The sequence below is a fragment of the Berghia stephanieae genome, chromosome 11 (assembly GCF_034508935.2).
Source record: "Berghia stephanieae isolate SIO BIC M18660-M18661 chromosome 11, UCSD_Bste_1.3, whole genome shotgun sequence".
Taxonomy (NCBI): Eukaryota; Metazoa; Mollusca; class Gastropoda; order Nudibranchia; family Aeolidiidae; genus Berghia; species Berghia stephanieae.
Window position 1 is genome coordinate 3229600 of NC_088370.1, and position 23541 is coordinate 3253140.

At 38.2% G+C, this 23541-nt stretch overlaps 1 protein-coding gene across 2 annotated transcripts; it reads right to left on the reverse strand.

The window, feature by feature from the left end:
• Positions 1–4133: 4133 nt before the first annotated feature.
• On the reverse strand, positions 4134–15909 carry LOC144957360 (protein disulfide-isomerase A6-like). 2 transcript variants are annotated; one of them, XR_013642143.1, is made up of 7 exons: positions 15671–15909; positions 14823–14964; positions 13343–13400; positions 12649–12775; positions 8766–8893; positions 5388–7464; positions 4134–5041 (listed from the first exon to the last, which is right to left on the reverse strand). XR_013642143.1 is itself a non-coding variant. In XM_078888552.1 (6 exons), the coding sequence occupies exons 1-6, from the start codon at positions 15675–15677 to the stop codon at positions 6610–6612; spliced, it is 1317 nt and encodes a 438-aa protein (XP_078744678.1). In that variant the 5' UTR covers positions 15678–15822; the 3' UTR covers positions 4134–6609. The 2 variants fall into 2 exon arrangements, 1 of the variants encoding a protein (XP_078744678.1); XM_078888552.1 differs by having other exon boundaries at positions 4134–7464; positions 15671–15822.
• Positions 15910–23541: the final 7632 nt, after the last annotated feature.

Consider the following 23541-nt stretch of genomic DNA (forward strand, 5'->3'; position numbering starts at 1 on the left):
AATTAAAGCACAAAGGAAAAGGTAAAACAAAGAGGAATTTGTTCAAATATGGAACAGATGTAGATTCCAAGAGCTCACTATCAAAGTACTTAGTTTGAAATCATTTAAAAGTCTCATCCAGACACAAGCACATGTCCGACCTAAGAGGAATACACTCAAATGTTTACCAATCATATAATATAATATGTAAACTAAACATAATACAATGCATAACAGAGAGAGGATTTACAAGGAAAAAAATATCACCTCCCAAAACTATAACTATACATTCGACTTTTCCCCTCCCAGCTAAGGAACTCCGGCCAGGGTCAGGACAAAACTAAGTAATCTCATTCCAAGACAATGACAGGAAACAATTGGAAAACGGGTATGGGGGGATAGAAGACACAGCATATACCTCCCTGCCTACTATGGGAGGTCAGGACCCCCACCCAGACTGTCAAGATATGATCAAGCCCGGTGTAACACGCTCGAAACACGAGCACGCAATAAAGACAACCGTGGTGGTTTGGCGCAAGACCTTCATGCCATAACCACTACCCTAGTGATTTTTGCACATGCAACCTCCTACTTCTGTTAGCGATTTAATTGTGGAAATCGGTGGTGATCATAATTAGATCGTAATTGTTGGCGTACCCAGAAATAGTCTTTGTGACGTGAAGGCCTGTGCTATAAATACTACTGATAGTGCTTTCAGCGTTGCCGAGAGAGAGAGAGAGAGAGAGAGAGAGAGAGAGATAGAGAGAGAGAGATAGAGAGAGAGAGAGAGAGAGAAAGAGAGCGCAAAGCAATGTCCTTGGTCGACTACATACAATGGCCTAAAATAAAGATTTGAACCTTTGAACCTTTGTCAATAACGATGATTTCAGACATGGCGCTCTCCCATAGTGGGTGAGGTACTTTCTGTGTCTTCTATCACCCTATAATATCTGTTTTCCATTGACTAGGATAGTGTTTGTTGCATAGAGTGATTTTGGCTTATTACACCGGGTCGTGACGGGAAGGATTGCAAGTACTCTCAGAATGGAAGTGGAACTCACAAGTCCGCACGCAATATCGAACATTATCATCATCTTAGCAAGATCGCATAAGTTACGAAATATCATCATATTCTCGTGTGTAACTTTGATCACTATTCATTTATAACAAGACTTATTTCATTAAATTTCATCTTACTATTCTCTGTGTGTGTGTGTGTGTGTGTGTGTGTGTGTGTGCAGTCAGTTTGAGAGAGAGAGAGAGAGAGAGGGGGGAGAGAGAGAGAGAGGGAGAGAGAGAGAGAGAGAGAGAGAGAGAGAGAGAGAGAGAGAGAGAGAGAGAGAGAGAGAGAGATATGATAATGTTCATGAACCCTATTCATCAGGCCGGTTACTGCTTAGAATCGCTTGTAATAGTATCGTTCAAAATATAGAATACATCCCGACTATATTTGTCAGTCTTTTTTTTTTATGGGAGTGCCGACGGTCGGGTCACAGAATGTTTCGAAAAGTTACAAGCACCGCACAGCCGCACAGGAACCTTCTCTTCTGAGTTGAGTTCAAAGGAAATTTTAAAAACGAAAACTAAACAAACATGCTTAACATCAATGCCTGTCCCTTTGTACTTCAAACCACAAGAAAGAGGCCTAACATGTGCGGCTCCACTCTGTAAACTATCAAAATAAACTTGGGCCGATAAATCGTGAATAGCAGATAGTATTCGTTTTCGTTATTCGCAGTAGTACTGCAAATAGTGATTTCCCCTAATCGCAGTAGTACTGCGAATAATGATTCGAAGTGCTTAACAGAGGTGGCCAGCAACAAATTTAGGTCACATCAGGGCCAATAAAAAGAAAGAAAATTGGATAGTAAAAACATTATAGATGTACAATTAAAGGGACTTGAAAGAAAAAGTAAGACAGGTGGAAAAGGTTCAAATAAGGAACAGATGTAGATTCCAAGAGCACACTATCAGTGTACGATCACCTAAAAGCCTCACCCAGAAACCAGCACAGGTCCCACTGAGAGGAATACACTTAAATTGTTTATAAATCATATGTTAAAAATGAAAAAAAAAAAAACAGTACATAATAGAGAGATGTTTTACAAGGAAAAAAATATCATCTCTCAAAACTAACTATATATTTCACAGTTTCCCTCTCAGCTAGGACATCCGGTCAGGACCAGGACAAAACCAAGTTATCTCATTTAAAGACAAAGACAGAAAACAAGTTGGAGAACAAATATAGGGGGATAGAGGACACTGTAAGTGCCCCCCCCCCCCCCATCCTGCCCACTATGGGAGGTCAGAACTCCACTCTAAAGGACACACAATACCATGTAGATACTGCGTTTAAAACTATAGTCAGATTTTTTATTAAATGACGCGTCGCGTGTTTTTTCTGGTTTTTCTCACCTGTCGCTCTATCAAAAGTTGTAGTAAAAATTGTCATCAACCTCTCAATCAATTTGTCTTAACCGAATCTAGATTTTGGACCTGGACCGTATTAATGTCATATCAAAAAAGTGTTCTTCTTTAAGACCTATAAAAAAAAAAAAAACTACTAAAATCGCTGTCATAAAATTAGAGATATTACACTGTAAAAAATGTAAACAAGTTACGCGCCACAAAGTGAATTCATCGTTTTTCAAAAAAATCTTGTGTTGACACGGTAGTTCCGGCTAGTGATTATGAGTTCACGTCATACTCGTTTCCGAATAAAAACAATTAAAAAAAAAAACTTTTAAAAAATTTGAGCTTTTATATAGCGCAATATCCACTAAACGTGCTCAAAGCGCTTTACAAGGGGTACCTGGCCAACAGCAACACATAACATGTAGGACGAGACATGACGCCTGTCAGGCGATATTACAAATTTTTGGGACAGAGACAACGCTGTTAACGGCCTGGTACTCATTTAACAACTGAGTACGGTGAGAGAATGTGAGTAAAGAGCCTTCTCCAAGGACTCAACTATGCGCCGAGCGAGGCTCGAACCCAGGACCTTCCGATCTGAAAGCGAGTGTCATACCACAAGACCACATAGCCGCACGAGACAGGTTGATAACCACGCCTCTCGGAGCACACTATCAGTGTACTTACTCTAATATCACTTAAAAGGCTCATCCAGACACAAGCACAGGAACACAATTACTTACAAATCATAATCAAAACAGAACAGCACATAAATGAGAGATGATTTACAGGGCAAAAAAAAAATGTCATCTCCCGAAACTAATACTACTACTTTCCCCTCAGCCAAGGACTCCAGCCAGGGCCAGAACAAAACCAAGTAATCTCATTTTTTATGTTTTTAAGGGTTTTACGGCGCTTGTAACACATAAAGCTGGGATAGTAAAAAGTTCTAGAATTACAATTAAAGAACCCAAGAAAAGGGAAGACAAAAGGGGCATTGGTTCAAATAGGAAACAGATGTACATAGATTCCAAGAGCACACTATCAAAGTACTTAGTTTGAGATCACCTAAAAGTCTCATCCAGACACAACCACAGGTCCCCACTAAGAGGAATACACTCAAATAAGTAATCTCATTCAAGACAAAGATAGGCGTATAGAAGATACAGTAAGTGAGCTCTCTACCCACTATCAATATGGGAGGTCAGGTAAGGGTTTTACGGCGCTTGCAACACATTTAGGTTATATCAGCGCCAGTAAAAAGGAAGAAAATGGGATAGTCGAAAGTTCTAGAATTACAATTAAAGCACCCAAGAGAGAGTAAGACAAAGGGGAATTGGGAACAAATAGGGATCAGATGTAGATTCCAAGAGTAAACCATCAATGTACTTAGCTTGAGATCACCTATAAGTCTCATCTGGACACAAGCACAGGTCACCATTAAGAGGAATACACTCAAATAAGTAATCTCATTCAAGACAAAGATAGGCGTATAGAAGATACAGTAAGTCACCTCTCTACCCACTATCACTATGGGAGGTCGGGAACTCCTAACTCTAACCCAGTTGACAAAGTGAATAATGCAGATCAAACACAATTCCAATGCATTAAGACTGATCAATTCCATTTGTAAATCTTTGAAACCCTATACAAATTCAGAAAGCAAACAAAATTTAACAATAAACTATTTGACACATGCACAAACAAACAACAAATAAAAAAACAAGACTACTAAGAAATATCATAACAACATCTTCAATGGATTTATTTATTTATTTCAAATGAGAATATGGCTCAACAAAGGTAAAACATTCTGCCCATTAGAAAAGTTCCACATCCCGTTAGATCACATTCACAATATACAAATGACCTTCACATCTCACATATAGGATAATATTTTGTTGTTTGTTTGTTGTTGTTGTTTTTTTAAAGGGTTTTACAGCGCTTGCAACACATTAAGGTCATATCAGCGCCTTTAAAAAGGAAGAAAATGGAATTGTAAAAAATTCTGGAATTACAATTAAAGCACCCTAGAAAATGTAAGACAAAGGGGAATTGGCTCAAATAGGGAACAGATGTAGATTCCAAGATCACACTATCGGTGTATACTTAGTTTGAGATTTTAAAAATGTCTCATTCTGACACAAGCACAGCACATGCCTCCACTAAGGAGAACACACTCAAATGTTTACAAATCATATACACGTAAAACCAAAATAATGCAATGCATAAAGAGAGACGATTTACAAGACAAAAAAATATCATCTCCCAAAAACTATACATTTGAGGGAGAAGTCAAAACCAAGTAATCTCATTCTAAGACAAAGACAGAAAGCATGTTGTGAAACAGATATTGGGGGATAGAAGACACAGTAAGTGCCTCCCTGTCCACTATGGGAGGTCAGGAACCCCACTGTGGGAGTTATAATATTTTGGTTTTCATATAATAAAACCAATACTAGAATAGTATTCCCTATAATATTCAGTATTATTATATTCGCTCAGCATTATCATTATTCGCAAACTCAAAAAACAAAAACAAACAACAACAACAACAAAAACCTGTCTATCTTAAGCATTTCATTCTGATTCACCATTATTCAGAGAGAATACACTTTTAAAACTTACTCGTGTAATGTAATAGAAACTGAATCTTGTTTGTTTGTTGCTTTAGGTCTCTTCCAACACAATTGAGGTTATATGAGAGACCGCTGAAACCAAAAAACAAGCAATCTAACAAAAATAGTACAAATGTAAATCAAAATCATAACCTAAAGATATCATAAGCTAAATTATAAATAACCAAGAACAAACAGGCAGAGGATTTACAGAAAAAAAAATATCCCCTGTCAAAAATACAATCACAAACCAAAGAAGCAGGATAGGCTAGTAAAGAGAAGAAGAAACGACATCACTATCGGATCGTACACCCAAGCGAACATCATAGGTATATGATTCAAGGGTGATGCTCCCATCCAACCACCCGCAGAAACTGAATCAACAAACACACAACAGTAATTCTTAATGTAATTGTGTGTAACAGCAATACAAAGCATAAAGCAGTAAACAGTCAGCTTGTCGATGATTGGTTCAAAAACAAAAATAAAGAAATATTTAAATTTTGGTATTGATTGGTCCAGGAGACTTTAACAACTTGACCTCAACAAAAATGAAAATATTTGTCATAATTACAACAGATGGGAGAATACACAGACATTGAAAAATGAAGAGAATTGAATCACCGTTCGGACACCAACCAACCTTGTATCAGAAGGTCACATGAAAACGTTAGTCAAGACGTGTTGAATAAAACTGAATATAACAGCTTAAAAGAAAAAAAATTTAGAGTACAATACTCAACACAGAAATGTTTGCCATTGTTTTCTCTTATTGAACGTGCAAAGACGCTTTCTCACGGCTATCGAGATTTTTGCTTAAACTATCACCATTTTAACTGTCGGCTGAAAAACAACCAAAAAAATGTGCTCTACATGGGCTCCCAAGCCAACAGCAACACTGAATGTGTAGGACAAGACATATGGCGAGGTAGGCAATTTTATAGAAGGGCTTTGATCCCAAATCGTTTCATATTAAGTACATATTCTGTTTCTCTTCTCTAAATCCATTAGTCTTCATTGTTGTTCAATATTTTTTTACAGTCCATTGCTTCTATCAGCTTAGTATTAAGTTTGAAAATTTTAGAAAAGTATTTGTCATAACGGAGATGGGCATAAAATATCATGAATTTTCCGTGACCCTCAATACTGATGAAACAATATACATATTTTACTTACTTTCATTTTCTATAACTTTTTGTTGGTTAGTGGTGATCTTACAGCAATTCATGTAATGGTGCCGCTCAAAGCTCAAAGAAATAAATAACAATATGATATGGAATGTAAGCTTCAATTTAAAATATGAAAACAGATAAAATGGACATTTCGGGTTCCCCTTTATCTGTTTTGTAGATTAAATTGAAGCTTGCATTCAATTTCACATTGTTAATTATTACAGCGATTCATTACTTTTATTTTCACATTTTCAAAGTTCCTTTGAAAAAAAAATATCTTAAAATCAACCCATCAAATACAATTCAGCATTCAAGAACAAAACTTGAAAATAAATATTTAAAAACTCCAAAGAATCTATCTGTCACCAAACAAACCTTTCACTCTTTTACACTTTCTAATATTCCTTCCATTCATCACCGTTTTCTCACAACTCATCCTTTTCTAAATCGTCCAACTCTACATCACTTAGATCTATGTCTTCCACCTCTTCCAGAACTCCATCTTTCCCATCCCAAGGATCAATTTTTACAATCTCCGGGAGCTTGGCTTGCTTAAGAGGTGCTGTTGAGCCGCGGCCGTAAGACAATTCACGAAGGAAATCGTTGATTCCAGTCTCACCAAAAGATCCACGCATGAGAGAGAATTTCATCTTCCTGACATTCACTGCAGCCAGAGCTGGGTAACCAAATCCACCGATTTCCAAACTGTCCTCGAGGGCCAGTTGCTGTCCAGCTTCAGACCACAGCCATCCCCACTTCTGTTTCTTAAATTTCTCTCCAAGACCCTTCAAGACAGCTAGGTATTTGTTACGACACTCAGACTGGCAGTCCAGGATATGAGGCAGCACGGACACAATGCACAATTGATGACCTTCACAAGCATCTTTCAGAGTCTTCTCCTCCGTGATCTGCAAAATTTCTGGGGCTGGGATATCCTCGGCGTAATGTTCATTGACCCAGGCAACAATGTCATCAGCAGTGCGACCTCCTTGATATTCCTCAGGCTCTCCCTTTGCTCCAGCAGGGAAGACCTTAATGGTTGGGTACCCACGGACCCCGTATCGGCTGGCCATAACGGTGTGAACAGTTGCATCTAGAGCACCCATCTTGATTCTGCCTTTAAGCTGAGAGGCAGCCGACTGCCAGTGAGGGGCCAGGTTTTTGCAATGGCCACACCAAGGGGCAAAGAATTCCACTAGCCAGTAATCTTTGCTGTTCATCACAAGTTCCTCAAAGTTGGAGTCTGTCAATTCAATGACATCTTCCTTGCTGCCAGGACCCTGAGAGAATAAATGAAAGACGTGTCAATTGTTTATCCACACAGAAATATTGCTTGACAACTTAACTCACTCAACCCTAACACCGACTATATCCGTAGTTTACCCGGGCTACTTTTGCCCCATGCCTATTTATTACATTTTTTATGAGATAAATTATAGGCGTAGTATCAAAGCTAATGTTTTTAGTTTTTACATGTTAATAGTAGTTGAATAAAAATACCTATGCACATCTCATTTTAATACATTTTTTTCCAATGTTGAAAAGTAGCAAATATCTCTAGGATTGAGTGAGTTAAAACACAATAAATGTTATGTTAGTGGGACAAAATTATGAAAGATATTGAAGCAAAAGCTGCAAGAGAGAAGAAGGAGATTTTAACACTATGGGGTGACCACAAGGAAAATGTACATTATTTTATAGATTTCACCTCGCCCCACTGCTAAGACCAAAGGGCAAAATCTACCAAATGATGTACATTCACCATTTTTGTTTATAATAATTTTCAATCTGGGGAGCACACTTGGGGACTGGTCTTAGTCTGAGTCACTCTAACTGGGTTTTGTCGCCCTATTCAATGGGAAAACAAAAAAGATAGTTACCACACGTAAGTTTTGGAATTTTCCATGGAAGGAAAACAAATTGGAATAAGATATATGGACCTATCCTAATGACATCAAATACGGGGTGCCAGAACACCGTCCACTGTACAAGCGACAGGGATTGACACCAGATGCAGTCCCGGATTCTTTCTGACCACCCGTCCATCTAGCAGTGACTGGGAAGCAGGGTTTGCTACATCTGACAGAATATCTTGCAATAGACTAGTGTCTCAACTAAAGGGTAGCAAGAAATATACACAGTCCTATTCTTACTGCAGATTAAGATAAACTTTTGCTCCAAGGTCTTTATGGCCCAGAATAACTACTTATGACAAATTCTCATACAAAAAAAAAAACAACACTTACAGTAGCGCACTGACCCTATGATAATAACAGACAGCCTTACCACCCACTCGCTTTCCATTAGGCATAATTACCTGATCAGTCTAAACTCTTTCAGCGCCATTGGCCGCAAAGAGCGGCCAGCGCAGAATCTGTTCTACTGGCCAATGGCCGCACAGTGCGACCGATCATGAAAGCCAAAAATAATAATGTAATCCAATCCAACTTTCTACAAAAGTACTAAAAATTGAACCAACGGTATCATTTCTTTCATCAAAAAATTCAATTGGCCCTCGGGGGGGTATTTTAATTGTGATTTCGAATGTTGCTTTGTAAAACGGCTGAATCATTTTCTTTACCTTACTTCCACCACTACCACTGCCTCTTCCACCACCACTACTCCTTCCACCACCAGACATACGGGCACTGACCATCTGCTGGGCTGCCTTCATGGCACCATTAACAATATCGTTTGCAGTACGTCCACCTATTTAAGAAGAAAAAAAAAAAATATATATATATATATAAAAGTCAAAGTCTAAAAATTGATCTAAACTGAAAGCACTCCAATTCTATAATATTTGACACATTCATTAGGCCTTGTTTGTTTTGTTGTTTTTAAGGGTTTTACGGCGCTTGCAACACATTAAGGTCATATAAGCGCCAGTAAAAAGGAAGAAAATGGGATAGTAAAAAGTTCTTGAATTACAATTAAAGCACAAAAGAAAAGGTGAGACAAAGGGGAATTGGTTCAAATAGGGAACAGGTGTAGATTCCAAGAGCACACCGTCAAAGTACTTAGTTTGAGATCACCCAAAAGTCTCATCCAGACACAAGCACAGGCCCGAACTAAGAGGAACACACTCAAATGCTTACAAATCATATAATATAATATGTAAACTAAACATAATACAATGCATAACCGAGAGATGATTTACAAGGGAAAAAAATATCATCTCCCAAAACAATAACTATGCATTTGACTGTTTCCCTCCCAGCCAGGACTCCGACCAGGGCCAGGAAAAAAAACCAAGCAATCTCATTCCAAGACAAAGACAGAAAGCATGTTGGAATATTGATATATGGGGATAGAAGACACAGTATGTACCTCCCTGCCCGCTATGGGAGGTCAGGATCCCCACCCAGTCATTAGGCCTTGTGCCAGTGACGGAATGTCATGTCGCATGCATGACAAAAAAAAAAAAAAAAAAAAAAAAAAAAAAAAAAAAAAAAAAAAAAAAAAAAATCATTGACCTGGCTAGGTTTGAGAATTGCCGTAACTGTGGCACTTTAGACTTAGATCTTGCTGTGATAGAATCTTAATAACATCATATTTGTTACAGTGAATGACATAATCAGTTGGATGGTGAAAAGGTTTGAACTGAGATATTGCCAAGTTTAGTTAGAAGGTCAATTTTTTTTTTTAAATGAGTTCTTGTCATAATGATTAAATCAACCCTTTGTGTACATCTTTGGGAAATATCAAAGCTTAATTTCACTTCTAAATGTAATTTTTACAGCTAGTCAAGTTTAAAAAGCATGAAATTTGAGAAAAGTTGCTGGATACCTTTCCCATACATCTGACCATAACTTCATAAAAAATCACCCGATTTGCTCCAAATAAAGATTAAAATCCTCCAGTGAGCATGTTCTTACAGAAAATGCATAAAAATGCAAATCCAAAATTTTCACCTTCTGCATAGCTGCCAACTTTCCAAAAATAAAATAAGGAACGTCCATTTGGCCCGAGATGAGGGTATGATGTGTGCCCCCCCCCCCCCCCCCCCCCCCCCCCCCCCCCCCCTCATTGCAACATATAAAAATCAGTCTATTTAATTACGACTTCTAACACTAACAAGTTTAGGATGACAGGGGCTAGTCCAAATGTTGCTAAATAATCGGGTTTAGTTCCAGCACATTTGAACCATTATGAAATAACACTTTCCACAATGAGATCAAAATTCCAGAACAGACAAATATAGAAAGAATCCAACTTCCTTAACTTTGAAAAGGACCAATACACTAGGAGAATTGTAATATAAATGAAATAGGGTGTTTAGAAATGCATAACTGCCAACCCTGCACATCACTTGAGAGGGGGTTTTAGGATAAAAATTAGGGAGGTTGGCTAAAAAGTAGGTTATTGCATATATTTTCTTTCATGCAACACAATGGTCTTTAACTAGTATGTAATAGTAGTTGTAGTAATAGTAGTTGTAGTAAAATGAACCTCTAAAGATTGGATAATTCCCATCTCTTTGACAAGATAAACACTCCTAAAAATGGAGTACACTTACTTATCTCTAACCTAAACCGTTATAAAAGCTTGCTTGAAAAAAAAAATTAGAATCAGATCAAGATTTTTTTTACAGAGATTGAATGTATATTTCATAAATTAATTAAGGGAAATAATAATTGTAATGTTTAATCTATATAAGCAATAGATTTTCTGATTGAATACTCTTCAATCAAAGATGTTGATTTAAGTTGATTTTTAATTAACACAATATTTGTAACAAATAGTGAAAGTATCAATACTGTCTGAGAACACTAAAAGTATATTCGAGGCTAACATGCATATTTATGCAAATCTCCAATGCATTATGAAAGGTTTAAGTGAAAAACAGGCGTCATATAACCAACCGGAATTTTTTTAATTGTTGAAAATCATTTACGATAGAGCGCGGTATAATTCAAACCAAAGAGCTACATAGGAATGAAGAATATGCTATGTTGATTTAAACCCTGCCCACCTCTCATGCTGGTTTGTTTTTGTTTTTTAAGGGTTGTACGGCGCTTGCAACATATTTAGGTCATATCAGCGCCAGGAAAAAGGAAGAAAATGGGAAAGTAAAAAGTTCTAGAATTACAATTAAAGCACACAAGAAAAGGTAAGACGAAGGGGAGTGGTACAAATAAGGAATTGGTGTAGATTCCAAGAGCATACCATCAATGTACTTAGTTTGAGATCACCTAAAAGTCTCATCCAGATACGAACAGAGGCCCCTACTGAGAGGAATACACTCAAATGCTTACATTATAAATGCAAAATAACAAATATAATAATACATAACAGAGAGATGATTTACAAGGAAAAAAATATCATCTCCCAAAACGATTACATTCGACTGTTTTCTTCCCAGCCAAGGTCTCCGGTCATAATCAGGACAAAACTAAGTAATCTCATTCCAAGACAAAGACAGAAAGCAATTGGAAAACATGAATAGGGGTATAGAAGGCACAGCAAGTACCTCCCTGCCCACTATGGAAGGTCAGGATTCCCACCCAGTCTCATGCTGGGCACCAATAATAATAACAATAATAACAACAGTAGTAGTAGTAATAATAATAAGAATTCACATGCCCTGTTTACCACAAATTAGCCAAAACTTACAGGATACGGATTTTGAATTAAAAATACGAACTTACGGACTCAAGAAGCCATATACGGAACAAATCCGTTTTTAATGGAACGGTTGGCAGCTATGCTTCTGACTGATACTAATCTAGACTACAATCTGTAACTTCTACTACGACACTGGAGCACACGAAGTTAGAGCCACAAAATGTCAAAAGCACTCTAATACACAAGGTCATAAAATTCAAACAGGAAATTCAAATTCCAAAGGACCTGAATTTTGTATGTTTTTAAGAGTTTTACTGCGTTTGCAACACATTAAGGTCATATTAGCGCCAGTAAAAACGAAGAAAATGGGATAGTAAAAAGTTCTAGAATTACAGTTAAAGCACTCAAGAATAGGTAAGACAAAGGGAATTGGTTCAAATAGGAAACAGATGTGGATTCCAAGAGTACACTGTTAAAATATTTAGTTTGAGATACCTAAAAGTCTCATCCAGACACTAGCACAGGTCCACACTAAGAGGAATACACTCAAATAATCACAAATCGTATATATGTAAACAAAACATAATACAGTGCACAACAGAGAGATGATTTACAAGGAAAAAAATATCAAAACCAACTATAAATTTGACTGTTTCCCTCCCAGCTAGGGTATCTGGCCTGGGCTAGGACAAAACCAAGTAATTTCATCCCAAGACAAAGACAAGAAAGCATGTTGGAAAACAGATATAGCGAGATAGCAGACACAGTAAGTACCCCCCCCCCCCCCCGCCCTGTCCACTATGGGAGGTCAGGAACCCCACCCAGTACCCAGTTGTTGTTCAAACATGTAGTATGTAGATTCCAAGAGCACACTATCAAAGCAGAGATTGTCATACCTTGATAGTCTACTGGCTTGAACTTGTCTTGACCAAAGATCTTGATGGTGGGGAATCCCTCCACTTTGTACTGTTGACCCAAACCCTGATGAGCATCAGCATCGACTGCTCCAACTTTGACAATTCCCTTTAGAGAAAAATACAGACCAGCATGTTTTGAAAAAAAAAAAATAATAATAATAATAAATAAATGAATAAAAATTGTCAAAACAACAAACTACAGTTTGAAAAGACTTCTCAAGCAGAAGTTCTTTAACTCAGTGATTAAATGAATTATGTGTATACAGGTCTCTTAGTTATAGTTAAATATAAGGTTGTAACAGGTGGGTAACGTATGTTTATGACAACTATTACTATATTACAAACAAACAAAAACAAAAACATGTTTTAAAGATAAAATTAAAATTAGACTTTACATGTTGATATGAACTAGTATGTGAGTTTGAGGTGTAGATGTATGTATGTATGCCTGCTAATATTTATGATAGTCTACATAGTCTGGGAAATTGTTAAGAGCCATAGAGCACTTGTCAGTGGAATAATGGCCGCTATATATCCCTATCACGATTATCATCATCATCATTGTTATTATTATTATCGATGCATATAATATCAATTATGGAAATTTATTTTCAGGGTTTCAAATCAATTCTCCATTCTTCACTCTGGAAGCCAAACGCTTGTCTTACACTACCTTTAGAATGGAGGCAGCCTTTTCCCACTCTGGTGCCAAAGCTTTACAATGGCCACACCTGTTGAATAAGTCAAAATAAAAAATTGAAACGATACGGTCTGGCTACTTCTAAAAATTGACTACTTCTCCTTAATGCATCGAAGAGGAAGAAGAAGAAGAAAAAGAAGAAGAAGATGAAGAATAGAGTAACAACTTTGAATATATATGAGGGCCTTTCTAGCTTGTTAAATCTGCTCCCGTCAGCCATTTCCTAATGACATAGAATTACTAAGTCAGTTCTGAAAATAAGCTAAATTTAGAATACTACAAAAATTAAACTAGAATTTGTTTGGTTAACACTTTAGCTTGACCTTTCAACTCGTGTGTGGAGAGTCTGTGACCTTTTAAGCAACAAAGAAGCTAGAATATAACTCAACCCCCACCCCCCTCTTCCCCCACTGCCATTGCCATATTGATATCCGGTAGGCCTTACTTGAGTTAAAGGTAGGATTTAATTTTTCTCTTGATCTAAATAGATCGACAGTAATCTGCCAATTCCAAGTGGTTAATGCGGCACTCAGGTTGGAAAAAAAATTGTCATTTGAAGTCCTTCCGCATGTTTCCAAACTGTTTTGTGCACTCCTCTTTTAAATTCCTTCGCCTTCTTCAGCTTGATTGCATAGTCAAACTAACCCTCTCTTTTTTTATTCTTGACGTTTCTAAGTGAAGCCAGCTCTTGTTAATTACTGGTTTGGGATTTCTGTCAAGCATTATCCAGCCATCTCCATTTATCATTTTTTATATATAGTCTGTTTTTGGTCTGTCCATAAATCTTACTACTTACTTTTATTCAATATATCTTCAAGATCCAATGATTAAATATAACCAAGAATAACTGGAATTTATTTGGGATGTAATTTATCAATCACCAGGGGTTAGAAGCTCAAAGGACTACAGATTATTATTTTGGTTTTTAATCTATTTAAGACACTTTCCAAATAATCTGGAGGACTGAAAAACATTCTTGCTTACTAAGTCCTCTTTTTCACCTTTTTTGTTCACATGAGAAACAAATTCCTCCAAAATCTCAAGCTCAGTACATGCTTAAGACAAATCATCGAATTTCTTTGATTGAGTGACAGTCATAATATTGCTAGCTCCGAATTTGATTTCTATTCTCAATTAACAATGTTGTTAAGTGCGATAAGCCATCTTCAAGTGCGTTACATCGGTGGGGTATTACTACCTGTCCAATATGTGGGCAAGAACCGAGACGGCAGAGCATCTAGTCAAAAGGTGTGTTGTGACGATGCTACCCGGTGGGTTCGCGACGGTGCACAATTGCGAAACGGACTTTGCTGATTGGGTCGATTGTCATAACATGGTAGTGTGAAAACCACAAGAGGCTGCTGCCATCTTCAAGATTCTTGCTCTAATCATACCAGTTTTGTTTTATTTCAAATGGGGATTGTTCTTTTTATAAACCATCTCCAATACATACCATGGGGCAAAAAATTCCACAAGCCATAACTCATCACTGTCAATGACAGTTTTATGAAAATTGGCAGGAGTCAATTCCACAACATCCTTGGCTCCACCAAACTGGCATAAAGCCGCGATAAATGTCAGGCCAATAATAAAACCTGAAAAAGAAAAAATGTTCCTCAGGCACTTTGGTATATAGTATATAGTAAGTAAAAGTAAAAAATCTAAATGAAGTGACGTAAAGACTTGTGTATGACTAAGACTAAGATGATTGATAGATAGCAACTTGCTGGAAATGTTTAAAGGCATTATTAGGAGCAGGGTTATTCATTGTTAGTCACTGCTAACTTTCTCTGTCTGTAACTCTATCTATGTGGTCTAGTGGTATGACACTCGCTTTCCGATTGAAGGTCCCGAGTTCGAGCCTCGCTCTGCGCATAGCTGAGCCCTTGGAAAAGACTCTTTACTCACATTCTCCCACCGTACTCAGATGTAAAATGAGTAACTGACTGGCCGTCAACAGCATTGTCTGAAAAATTGTAATCATCATCTAACCCTAACAGGCGTCATGTCTCATTCTACATGTGTTGCGTGTTGTTGTTGGTCAGGGACTCTTTGTAGAGCGCTTTGGGCACATTAAGTAGATATTGCGCTATATAACTTTAAAAACAAGGAAAGAAAGCCACCACCAGCTGACAACAACAGCGGTACACCATGAAAAGACGACACCACAGTACAGTCAGTGCCAGTGCTTTCTCTTGTTTTCTCCGGATAAAGACTAAGGTCTCAAAAGACAGGAGAGAGGGCAAAGATAAAAAATGAGACATAGTTCTAATATACTTGCTTTTAAATATTAAAACGTACCTTTCATATTGTCCTTAAAGACAATCTTACTCTCGAAAAATTGAATACCGGTGTTGACAGTTGTCAAGTCTTCTATTTCCACACAACTCACCGGATTTACACTTTCACTTCATTCTGTGATTGAGGGCAAACTGTCGTGGCTTGCTCTGATTGGATAAAACTAAGTAAAAACGTGTTTTCATGTCGACACCTTCCTGCGAAGGGAGGTTATTCTGTATTTCATAAAAGGGGGTGTGTCCCTGTGATCTCTGAAAGACACGTATACAATTAAGTGAGACGTCGCTAACATCATCATATCGTCATTATCATCATCACGTACATCTTATTCTAATAACAGTAACAACAGCAGAATGATAATAACAACAATAGAAAAGACAATAACAACATGAACGCTAACAACTGAAAAATATAAGAGTAAGCGATAAAATTATTTTTTTTAATTCACAAATAAAATGATAATAATCTTAGAAAGGCTCTCGTATTTAATCGCCATCATCGTCAGGGTGATCTCAAAATCAACAACGACCTGGCTAGTCGTGATCTCTTCTCACGGTCAGAATGACCAGACGACTTGCAATCGACACCGTGTCTATTTTATTCTCTGTTCAAGTCGGTGTGTAAAAAGAAAAGAAAATGATTGTGTTCGCTTTAACTCATGTTGATGGAAATCTTATCCATGGCGCGTTATTTGTTTATTTATTTATTTATTTATCTATCTATTTATTTATATATTTATTCGGTATTCATTCATTTATCTATATCCTTGTCCCATTGTATAATTTTCATTAAAATTCTTAACGATAAATTTTAACAACGCCACTACTACATTATCTCATTCGTCTGTAGTGTTTCATTCATCCTGTTTTGTTGATAGAGGGGAAACCTGAAACGTCCATTTCTATCTGTTTTCGTATATCAAATTTAAGCTTACATTCAATTTCACATTGTTATTTATTTCATGGATTGAAAGACGATATGACATTTGCTAGGTACGAATCCCGAAAATGCGAAGTGTTGAGAGTTCCCAATAAAAAGGCCAAATTATGTTTTACAAACTATGTTCTTCATGGATCAATTCTTTCATTTTTCAAAGTCCGCTAAATATGTCGGTCTCAACACAAGCAACACTTTATCCTGGAACGACCATATCGACAAAATGACAGCAAAGAAGGCAAATGACGTCACCGCATTTCTTCAAAGAACTATAAAATGTTGTCCAAGGAGCATTAAAGCCAAATTAAATGCTACACTTAAAAATGCTATGTGGTCTAGTGGTATGACACTCGCTTTCGGATCGGAAGATCCTGGGTTCGAGCCTCGTGTTCGGCGCATAGTTGAGTCCTTGGAAAAGGCTCTTTACTTACATTCTCTCACCGTACTCAGGTGTAAAATGAGTACCTGGCCGGTAGCAGCGTTGTCTTTGTCCGAAAAATTGTAATATAGCCTAACAGGCGTTATGTCCCGTCCTACATGTTAAATGTTGCTGTCGACCAGGGACCCCTTGTAAAGCGCATTGAGCACGTTTAGTGGATATTGCGCAATATAAAAGCTCAACTCTGCTAAGACATGTCGTGGAATTTGCCAACACTGTAAAGTCCTTCACAGACATATTAGGCCCGTGGAGCCGGAGTTTATCCCGGTTTCTTTGGCGTGAAACGGACAATAGCAATTTCTTGCTACCCTTTGGATAGGACGCAAACTTGATGCAAAGTACTTTCCGCCAAATCTGACAGACCCAGCTACCCATTCACTGCTGGGTAGACAGGGGGGGGGGGGATCAGAAGAAACTCTCGACCGCACTCGGGATCGATCTCGGTCCCTTTGTATGTAAAGCGAGTGCTCTACTAACTGAGCTATCGGGACCCCCCCCCCCCCCCCCCCCCCCCCCCCGATCCCAGCTCTTTTAACTAATAAAATCAAGAAAAATGTTGAGATGGTGCAAAGAAGAGCTGCCCATTTTGACAGAGGACACAGCGTTGAGACCATGTTTAAAAACCAGCTTTCAAAGCATGAAGAAAGAAAACGAGAATCACCACGCTATAGATAGTTCGAAGATGACGTCACTCAGGTCTTTGTTATTGTTTTTTGCCATCCGCGTTTTATGAGTAATGCTCACTGAACTGTATTAACCTGACTATAAACGTTCATGGATACACACAGTTTTGTGTGTTGGTCCGTTACACTTCCGGATGGCAATGTTATGAGCTTCTTAGCCAAGCGCATACTATCTATAGATAGTATGCGCTTGACTAATAAGTTCACAACATTGTCATCCGGAAGTACTTAGCTTGGCTAATAAGTTCACAACATTGCCATCCGGAAGTATAACGGACCAACACACAAAACTCTGTGTAACCATTAACTTTTATAGTCCGGATAATGCAGTTCAGTGAGAATTACTCATAAACGCGGATGGCAAAAAAAAAAACAACAACAAAGACCTGAGTGACGTCAACTTCGAACTATCTATAGGTGACACATATATAGGTACAACAATTAAACCCCATACACATACACACATACATACACACACATACACATACACACACACACTTACGCGAGCGCACACACACGCACGCGCACATACACACACACACACACACACACACACACACAAACAAACACACGCGCTCGCGTACAAAAACAAACATCTATTTCGATCAAATCGCTGCACGGTACTCGACATTTCAATGTAGGAAGCCCACGTCATCCAGTCTAATGATAAAACCTTACAATACAACCACAGCTTAATTTGCTGCACGCAAGCTCTTCCCGAGCAGCAAGCATCCTCTTAATCAACGTTACAGTAAAACTGCTATTATTGTGTAGTCTTAATTTATGACAACTTCACAATTTGCGAGAGAGAAAATATTGATGTCTATGCATTTGTTTTGGGTTGGGGGTTTTTTGTTGTTGTTTGTTTTGTTTTTTTTTTGGGGGGGGGGGGGGGGAGTTGTTTTTTTTTGTTTTTTTTTTTTGTTTTTTTGTGTGGTTTTTTTTAATTCAAAACACCCGCCAGTCCGATATAACATACCAACACACCAAACTGTGTAACCTTAAACGATTTTATTTATAGTTTGATTAGTACAATTTGAACTACTTATAAAAATGGCTGGAAAAAAAAATAATAATAACAAAGAGCTGAGGGTCAAAATAGTTCCTTCTATAACCAGACCTGCCAACTATTACAAAAAATGTGTTATTGCTTTTTGCCATCCGCCTTTATGAGTAATTCTCACTAAACTGTACTAACCAGACTATAAACGTTCACCGTTACACATAGTTTTGTGTGTTGGTCCGTTTTACTTCCGGATGGCATTGTTGTGAGCTTCTTAGCCAAGCGCATACCATCTATAATATTGATAGTTCGAAGATGACGTCACTCAGGTCTTTGTTATTGTTTTTTGCCATCCGCGTTTATGAGTAATGCTCACTGAACTGTATTAACCTGACTATAAACGTTCATGGATACACCCAGTTTTGTGTGTTGGTCCGTTATACTTCCGGATGGCAATGTTATGAGCTTCTTTGCCAAGCGCATACTGTCTATTGATATATAGTATGCGCTTGGCTAAGAAGCTCATAACATTGCCATCCGGAAGTATAAAGGACCAACACACAAAACTGTGTGTATCCATGAACGTTTATAGTCTGGTTAATACAGTTCAGTGAGCATTACTCATAAACGCTGATGGCAAAAAACAATAACAATGACCTGAGTGACGTCATCTATGAACTATCTATAGAATTTCACAACATTGCCATCCGGAAGTATAACTGGCCAACACACAAAACTGTGTGTAACCACGATCGGTTATAGTCTGGTAGTGAGAATTACTCATAAACGCGGATGGCAAAAACAATAACAAAGACCTGAGTGACGTCAACTTCGAACTATCTATAGTCTGGTTAATACAGTTTAGTGAGAATTACTCATAAACACGGATGGAAAAAAAAAACATTAACAAAGACCTGAGTGACGTCATCTTCGTTCTATCTATATATACGATTCAATCGTCTGATGCCAACCCGCCCGGCAACGGCGGCCATCTTGGTTCTAAACAAAGAAAATCATAACTCTTTATTTTTCATGCTGGCTAGAACTTTTCATATGCCTTGTGATCAGAATGTGTAAAAGTCAAAACATGATCGAATTTATGTTTCTTTTCCCCTCTGGATGCCCTTTATGCTCGCCGGAGAAATATTTCATACGGGCGTCCGCCATTGTTCCGATAGTTTAGACCCAGTGTTACACTAGAAAGAGGAGCTACGGGTAGCGTTAGCTCTCCTCTTTCTAGGGTGTTACTAAGTTACCATGCGTCATTAGGAAGGAAGTGACAAGATATGAAGTGAGTAGAAAAGTGCCAGAAGACAATAGAGAATAAAAATTTTCCGCGGCGGTGGTGGGGTTTGAACCTGCGACCTTATTGGTACGACAACTCCGCCTGGCAGGTGAGAGCGTGGCTCTACCGTGTGAGCTATCCACGAACACAAAAATATTCGTTTCAAACCCAAGTCATTTCTAGACGCGGAAAATTTTTATTCTCTATTGTCTTCTGGCACTTTTCTACTCACTTCATATCTTGTTGTTACCAACATAAGTGCCTGCTCCACTCACTTTTCTGAATTAAAAATTCACCCCATACACCGGGCATACTCAATGTCTCAATCGTTTCTATGTTATATGTTTGTGTTGAGAATATTGGCTATTAAGCTTAACTGCTGGTCAAAATACTTCGCGATGGTGGTGGGCGAACGAATCGGCGGTCCCAGAAGTGGGTGAGAGAGGGATCTAGAAATGACTTGGGTTTGAAACGAATATTTTTGTGTTCGTGGATAGCTCACACGGTAGAGCCACGCTCTCACCTGCCAGGCGGAGTTGTCGTACCAATAAGGTCGCAGGTTCAAACCCCACCACCGCCGCGGAAAATTTTTATTCTCTATTGTCTTCTGGCACTTTTCTACTCACTTCATATCTTGTTGTTACCAACATAAGTGCCTGCTCCACTCACTTTTCTGAATTAAAAATTCACCCCATACACCGGAGCATACTCAATGTCTCAATCGTTTCTATGTTATATGTTTGTGTTGAGAATATTGGCTATTAAGCTTAACTGCTGGTCAAAATACTTCGCGATGGTGGTGGGCGAACGAATCGGCGGTCCCAGAAGTGGGTGAGAGAGGGATCTAGAAATGACTTGGGTTTGAAACGAATATTTTTGTGTTCGTGGATAGCTCACACGGTAGAGCCACGCTCTCACCTGCCAGGCGGAGTTGTCGTACCAATAAGGTCGCAGGTTCAAACCCCACCACCGCCGCGGAAAATTTTTATTCTCTATTGTCTTCTGGCACTTTTCTACTCACTTCATATCTTGTTGTTACCAACATAAGTGCCTGCTCCACTCACTTTTCTGAATTAAAAATTCACCCCATACACCGGAGCATACTCAATGTCTCAATCGTTTCTATGTTATATGTTTGTGTTGAGAATATTGGCTATTAAGCTTAACTGCTGGTCAAAATACTTCGCGATGGTGGTGGGCGAACGAATCGGCGGTCCCAGAAGTGGGTGAGAGAGGGATCTAGAAATGACTTGGGTTTGAAACGAATATTTTTGTGTTCGTGGATAGCTCACACGGTAGAGCCACGCTCTCACCTGCCAGGCGGAGTTGTCGTACCAATAAGGTCGCAGGTTCAAATCCCACCACCGCCGCGGAAAATTTTTATTCTCTATTGTCTTCTGGCACTTTTCTACTCACTTCATATCTTGTTGTTACCAACATAAGTGCCTGCTCCACTCACTTTTCTGAATTAAAAATTCACCCCATACACCGGAGCATACTCAATGTCTCAATCGTTTCTATGTTATATGTTTGTGTTGAGAATATTGGCTATTAAGCTTAACTGCTGGTCAAAATACTTCGCGATGGTGGTGGGCGAACGAATCGGCGGTCCCAGAAGTGGGTGGGAGAGGGATCTAGAAATGACTTGGGTTTGAAACGAATATTTTTGTGTTCGTGGATAGCTCACACGGTAGAGCCACGCTCTCACCTGCCAGGCGGAGTTGTCGTACCAATAAGGTCGCAGGTTCAAACCCCACCACCGCCGCGGAAAATTTTTATTCTCTATTGTCTTCTGGCACTTTTCTACTCACTTCATATCTTGTTGTTACCAACATAAGTGCCTGCTCCACTCACTTTTCTGAATAGGAAGGAAGTGACGTTACGACTGTTGAAGAGTATTGTTTTCAGGTCTGGTGACCGAACGCCTTTATTGATGGGATTGATTTAACATTGTTGTAATGGACAATAGTTTGCGTTGGTTTGATACAACGTGCACTTATTTGTAGGTCTGATTACCAAATAGGGAATGAGATTAGTGGAAGAGTAGCGTCCCTTGATTTGACGTCACCCATAGTCTGTGACGTCACCGGCGGAAAAGGTATAAGAGAGAGAACGTCATGTTGGTTGTGCGCATGGTCTCTCGTCCTCGCTTCCGGTGAAAGCGGCTTGAGACACTTCAAATTCAAATTGACGTTCTCTCTGTAAGGTGACGTCCAATCAGGGGACGCTACTCTTCCGCTAATCTCATTCCCTATTCATTATGGGCTCATTGTTGTAATGGGAAGCTCAAAACATGACTCAACACATTGCTCATTGCAACAGTGTTAAACTAGGCCTATAAGTGCGTTCGGGTGTCAAACCTGTATATATGTACACGTCGGTGTGAAAGTATTCCCCCCCCCCCCCCCGAAAAATATCAGTCTACCTCGACTGGGGATCGAACCTTAAACCCCCTGATTACTGGCAGACAAGCTACCGACCATTTCACTACTTTTCAGTATTTTCATTACAACTATATTATGCTCACCAAAAAAAAAAAAAAAAACCCAAAAAACAAACGTTCACTTATTTGTAGGTCTGATTACGCAATTCATTATGGGCTCATTGTTGTCAATGGGAAGTTCAAAATTTGACTCAAGCTACCATTTCACCACTTTGATATTTCCATTACAACATGAGCTTGGGCTTTTATATAGCGCAATATCCACGAAACGTGCTCAAAGCGCTTTTCAAGGGGTCCCTGACCAACAGCAACACGTAACATGTAGGACGAGACATGACACCTGTCAGGCGATATTACAATTTTTTGGGACAGAGACAAAGCTGTTAACGGCCAGGTACTCATTTTACACCTGAGTCCGGTGAGAGAATGTGCGTAAAGAACCTTCTCCAAGGACTCAACTATGCGATGAGCGAGGCTCGAACCCAGGACCTTCCAATCCGAAAGCGAGTGTCATACCATACCACAAGACCACAGAGCCGCACAACAACATGCTCAATAAAAAAGAAATGGGTAATCTAACCTGCAAATATATATACACGTTGGTTTACAGTAATTACTAAGGAAGCTTTACCATTTCCATCTTGTACTTGTATAATAATAATAATAATAATAATAATAATAATAATAATAATAATAATAATAATAATAATAATAATAATAATAATAATAATAATAATGATAATAATAATAATAATAATAATAATAATAATAATAATAATAATGATAATAATAATAATAATAATAATAATAATAATAATAATAATAATAATAATAATAATAATAATAATAATAATAATAATAATAATAATAATAATACACATTTATATAGCGCTCATTCTCGTGTAAAACACAAGCTCTGGGCATTTTACAATATAAATATCAATTTTGAAGTGAAAAAAAAAAACAAAAAAAAAAACAATAATAATTCATAGCCAAATCAAGGATTCATAGAGTCAATAAAAACAAATACAGTAAAAAGAGTCGGTGGATTTAATAACATTTCAATTAATATCAGAATAACACCG

Excerpts from the sequence above, each read along its gene's own strand:
- LOC144957360 (XM_078888552.1), bottom strand. Across the intron at positions 13,401-14,822 it reads GTGGAATTTTTTGCCCCATG|GTGTGGCCATTGTAAAGCTT; the intron begins GTATGTATTGGA and ends CTTATTCAACAG. Across the intron at positions 12,776-13,342 it reads AGGCTGCCTCCATTCTAAAG|GGAATTGTCAAAGTTGGAGC; the intron begins GTAGTGTAAGAC and ends TTTTCTCTAAAG.